The 6,000-nt window shown below is 32.4% G+C and overlaps 1 protein-coding gene across 5 annotated transcripts in view; it reads right to left on the bottom strand.

The window, feature by feature from the left end:
- Positions 1-602: 602 nt before the first annotated feature.
- The window catches only part of CLHC1 (clathrin heavy chain linker domain containing 1), a 45,254-nt gene continuing 39,856 nt past the window's right edge, over positions 603-6,000 (bottom strand). For 4 of the 5 annotated variants that reach the window (XM_047745100.1, XM_047745103.1, XM_047745101.1 and 1 more), the window contains 2 exons: positions 2,339-2,518; positions 603-906 (listed from right to left, as the gene is read on the bottom strand). In XM_047745100.1, coding sequence (XP_047601056.1) covers positions 710-906; positions 2,339-2,518 — 377 coding nt within the window. In that variant the 3' untranslated portion in view covers positions 603-709. The remainder of the gene's footprint in view (positions 907-2,338; positions 2,519-6,000) is intronic. The other variant, XM_047745102.1, reaches the window with a different exon arrangement.

Below are 6,000 nucleotides of genomic sequence, written 5' to 3'. Positions count from 1 at the left end.
TTGAATATCCTACCTGTCCACGACACAGAATAATTCAGACCCTTGAAATCATCCAAAACCACCTCTCAACATATTTTCCATATCTATAGATATCCCAGAAATGATAAAATGCAAAATTGGCTTCATGTAAAATTTGGCTGGTCTCTCTAGGTAAGAATATGCTAAGACTCCCAACTTGTAGAGTAGAAGCCTAACATTTGCCATTTACATACACCAAAGCAAGGGGTACATCTTTAAATCAGTAGTATAAAATTACTATACTGTAGGTTTTCACCAGTGAGTCCAACCTTGAAATTATATCTTGCCTTTCTTGTTAAAAATCAGTCTCAAAGCATTCATTATCTGGGAAATTAGCTGGACAGGATATTATTCACACCTTCCTCAGTTCTTGCTGTAAAAATAGATCCCCAGAAAGAACTATATCTAGACATTAGCTTATGCCTTTAGATAGAAGTGCCTAAACTGAGTTTTATACAAAGTTATACTCTTGGATTTTATCAAGATTCCATATCAGAAATGACTATATAGAAAAAAGAAAGCAACGGTATAAATGTTTCAAGGACAAATCATCACAACAAAAACAGCATGATTTTTTCCTGAGAGCTTCTTACTTTACATTTATTTTTAAGTTAAGTATGCCAAAATTAGTTTGCCCAACCAATACACATAAAATGTTATATAAGCTCCCTCAGCTGGTTAAGACACAGAACTACCAAAAAACATGTTCCATTAAGTTGACTGTATCATCCTCTTCAGAAATTTCAGTTACTCCAGCCTGAGAGCGAAGAATGGACATGATGTCTTGAGATAACTGGTCAAAGCCATTCTGTAAACTTATATTTGCTATTTCTTGCCAGTTTTCTAATGAGAAAAATGGATCATTTATCATAAGATGTTCGACTATGCCTGAGAGAAAAAGATTATAATATTATAGTATGGCACTTATTCTTATTTGAAAACCCACATTTAGCAATTCTTCAAAAATAGAAAGGGATATCATTTCAACTATTAAAGTAACTATTAAAGTTGATCCCTGTAAGTTTAAAGTGGAGTGTTTCAGTTCACGGTTTAAGTAATCAAGTGTTAGGTTCTTCATCTTTTTCATTAACCTTTTCATGCCTCACTTCAACCCTCTACTATCTCTCACATTCCCACGCTTCTATTCATATCCTTCTTGGCTGAAGGCTACAAGGAAGGGGTTTGAAAAAACGAAGAATGAGGGCTCAGCTTTATTCAGAGACTCTAAGGTACCGCTAGACACTAATATAACTGGGGCCTACAGGTCTAGTTTTCAAGATCCCTCAAATTCTTTTTATAAAATTCCCTAGTAGTGCTGACCCAAGGGCTTGAAAACCTCTTTAGCAAATTCCTCCTATCTCTGGATAGAGAGAGACCTCTTAATGATGGGGCTTCTATAACAAATACTTTTCTAAAGGAAATAAAAGAATGATTTTGTTTATTAAAGAAAACTAATGATATTATTTTTGAAAATCAGTTATGGTGACCCTCTTTGGAATATATTTATTTAGGGAACTCATTTCTTATCTATTACCTGCATTACTTATGAAACCTAATGAAAGAGGATCTCTTCTTAAAATATTGTCAGCACTATTATTTTATTTCTACCATGATTATTATTTTTCTGTCAAATAAAATATTTTATTTCATATCTGTAATGAAAATTTCAAAATTATCTTCCCAAATACATTTTCATGTAATTTACTATTCATTCTTTTAACCCCTATAACAATTCAAAATCCAGCTATCTGCTCAAGTTCCTATATTAAATTAGAGAAAGCAAAGAAAAAAATGAGACATAATTAGTTATTCTTGATCCCACTCCAGAGTTATATTCAGAGTAAACATAATATGGAAATGACGTTTACATATGTATTTGGTTTAAGAATAAAAATATATAGTGTTTATGTCTAAATAGCATTTTAAATCATACAAAATTACTAAATATACACATTTGTTAATATATGTACAGTTTTTAGAGTAGTGTTAGCCAGTATAATTAAGATATTCCCCTAAAGCTTCACAAAGTTTCTCTTCATTGTAATTACCTCAAGAAATACATACTATTGTCAACTATATAGACCATATATATATATATATATATATATATATATATAGACTATATAGACTATATATATATATAGACTATATATATAGACTATATTGACGTGGTAATCTTTACATTTATAAACTCCTAAAGTCAATTCCTGCTGAGAAGGAACTCTTAGGAAAAATGAGTTAACTCAGACATAATGATCTTGAACCTTTCCCTAAATAACCCACTACTTTCTCTTCTGTGATAACATTTTACTATACTTACTTTTCCCACCTTTACTTATTTCTTGAAGTAGCTTAATGCCAACTTTTTTCAGATCTACAGAAAACAGATGAAGTATAGCAAGACCAAAAGATAAAGATGGTGGTTTCCCATTCCATTCTCTAGTCAGACACTGAATTAATTCGATGTGAGGACATAACTTTATTAACTGCATCAGGTCATCTGAAAGTAAAAAACAAAAAAAAAACTATGTCTCAACATCCTAGTATGATACATCAACTACAAACTGGGACAGCTAATGTCTGCACCTGTCAAGCAACACTTCTTTTTCCAATCCTTCCAAAGCCCTCAATGAACTCAACAGTACTCTCTCCAATTAAAAAAAAAATCATGCTCAGCATAGCAAAAATATGAAAGAAAAATTCTTATAACACAGACTACCAGAAAAACAAATTATCAAAGGGTAATTCTATTCTACCACAGGGTAAAGTAGAAAGGATTAGATTGGCAATCAGGAAATCTGAGTTCTAATCACAGTTCCGCCAATTGCTTATTTTTTTGGATCTCAGTTTATGCACCTTAAAAGTGCTAGAATTGGTATCTCCAATTTCTAAGGTTCCATCTAACACTACATTATGTTTGTCCATACCCTGATGCTCATATTTGGACCAGTTCCTAGTCAGTATAATTTGTTTCTTCCATGCCTTGCACAGAAAAAGTGTCTCAGTAATTTTTTTCCTAAAAATGTCAAGTATTTAGAAACTCAAAAAATGAAGACTTTAAGAAGGTATCAGCCAGTTCAAGTAGCTAGAGGCTGAGCCATATGAAGTTGCCTGTATTTGACCATTTTGGACTCCAAATTCATATGGTTTAATACACTAGCTAACTACTGAGTTCATCTAGTACTGCGATCATGATTTACATTCTTAAATTTGTAAACTCTGTGTTAATTTACTAAAGTTTTTCAAGTAAAAATATTCTTCTTGGGTCACAACAGAGGTAGTTTTCAGAATAATTTCTGAGAGCCTTTCAAGAACTCCCATAAACATAATTTGCACTCTGACAGGCAATATAAGTGTTATTTAACACAAATTTCTGTACTGGGAACTTAAACCTATTAAATCACTGCATTTAATATTCAATATAAGTGAGATATTATTCTCACACTGAAAGGGAAGAAACAGGTTTAGAGAAGTTAATTTTCCCAAAATTATACACATGATATAAAGTAGAACAGTTCATCTGACCTCCCAGAGTCTATGACCTTTCAATCTATAGTAATGCTCCTCCAAAATAATAAATACATGTATGTATGTGCACTGTATGCATGTATGTATATTTACACATGCATGCACACACACACACACACACAGACACAATACAGAGAAATACAGAGAGAAATGGTAAAAGAAGAAACAAGGAATAACAGAATATAATTCTGTATCAATAAAGTAAAAAAATTTTTTTTAAATTTCCATAAAGAAGAGGTAGAAGTTTATGACTTTGGTCACTCAAACTGGCCTCCACTAAGGTGAAGCTATTATATAGCACTCCTCTGCCTCCAACATTTCATAACTCACACATCTCACTCTGCTTCATTCAATCAGGTATTCAAATCCCTTTCTCCCTGAATTCATTAATTAACCAATATTTATTCAAATATGTGCAAGATATGGTCTCTGACTAATTAGAAGGAATACAAATTCAAATCTCATGACCTTTCCCCTCTGCTTACCACATTTTGGAATCCATTTCATCATTCCTTGGTTTGACATATTAATCATCATTTTTTTATCTCATAGATGTTCTGGGTTTTTTGGTTTTGTTTTGTTTTGTTTTTTAAAGATTTTATTTATTTATTTAACAGAGATCACAAGCAGGCAGAGAGGCAGGCAGAGAGAGAGAGGAAGGCAAGCAGGCTCCCCACTAAGCAGAGAGCCCGACGCGGGGCTCAATCCCAGGACCCTGGGATCATGACCCGAGCTGAAGGCAGAGGCTTTAACCCACTGAGCCACCCAGGCGCCCCATGGATGTTCTGTTTTAATAAGATTATAAAGGCATACCAAGTATGATATCTGTTTAACTCACAAATATCTAGAGCAGTGGTTCTCAAAATATGGTCTAGGGTCTACAAAGTCAAAACTACTTTCATAAAAACACTAAGTTGTTATTTGTTTTTTTCATTCTCATTCTCTCACAAATATACATGAGACTACATGACATGTGATATTACAAAAGACTGAATATAGAAGTGGATATGGGAAGCCAGCTATCTTCTATTAAACCAGACATTACAGAGATTTACAAAATGTGGAAAATGCAACTCCTTTTATGAAATTCTTTGGTTTGGGAAGTTATTTTTTATAAAAAAAAATTTATTATGATAATACGTCATGGGCTTATTGTTATTTTAAATGAATAAAGAAATACTTTTAAATCTTCTGCTTTAATGTCTAACAGGATAAATATCAATAGACATTACCCACGTAAGTAAAAGCTCTTTGGAATGTTCAGTGCTTTTTAGAAGTGTAAAAGAGACCTGAGACCACAAAGTTTGAGAACCTCACATTTAAAATAGGTATTTCCAATTTCCAGATATGCATATTCACTTGTTTAATGATAATGGGAAAGTGAACAAACAAATCATTTCAGGCTTTATTCTAAAAATTATTTGGGGTGGAATAACTTTTAAAACAGATGCTCTTTTAGTAACACTTATGCTTTTGGAACAAATTTCTTAGAATTTTTCTGTTTTTGTTTGGCTTGGGTTTTTTAATTTGTAAATGTTTGACTGACAGTCTAAATCTAAGGAACAACATTTTTTTCTGAAGCCAGAAAGTATTAACAAATTGAATCTGTCTCCCAAGGCCAATCTGATACCATGGAAAGCTGTGGTTGTTTCTCATTAAAAAGTAAAATAAGGAAAGTAATTTTCAAACATTGTTTGTTTGAAAGTTATTTTTTTCTCAAGTTACTATTTTCATCTTTTGATGTGCTAAAGAAATTCTGAGGATAAACATCAAGGTTCTAATTACATAAAAGTGTTATTACTTCATAAATTATTATAATATATATTTAATTATTTTAGATTGTAATGCACTACTAGAAGAACAGAACAATATAATAATGAGTCAGTCATGTTTCTATTCACTTATGCAAGGCAAATTTTGCAAGCAAAACAGAAACTTAACATTTCAGTCAATAAAAATTCTAAGAGTGATTAAACCTATATTCCTCCCATGTCTAAACTGACTAAAATAACCTATCATCTATGGAAAAATAATACCTAAAACAGAAATTGAATCTGCATACTTAGATAATAAAAATAAAATATATAATTCATTCAACAAATATTGAGTACTATACCAGATTCTGTTCTGTTGTTGTGTGTGTGTGTGTAGGCAACTTACTTACTTTTTTGAGCTTTAGCCTCTCTGGGGAAACAGAGTTTTTTTTTAATCTATAAAATAGGGATAATAACAAAACCTACTTTATTTTTTTTAAGTCTTTTTTTTTTTTTTAAGATTTTACTTCTTTATTTGTCAGAGAGAGAGAAATAGCACAAGCAGGCAGAGTGGCAGGCAGAGGCAGAGAGAGAGAAGCAGGCTCTGCTCTGAGCAAGGAGCCTGATGAGGGACTCAATCCCAGGACCCTGGGATCATGACCTGAGCTGAAGGCAGCCACTTAACCAACTGAGCCACCCA

Source organism: Lutra lutra, chromosome 9 (genome assembly GCF_902655055.1).
Source record: "Lutra lutra chromosome 9, mLutLut1.2, whole genome shotgun sequence".
NCBI lineage: Eukaryota > Metazoa > Chordata > Mammalia > Carnivora > Mustelidae > Lutra > Lutra lutra.
The sequence above is the reverse complement of the archived record's forward strand: the minus strand, read 5'-3'. Positions and strand labels throughout refer to the sequence as shown.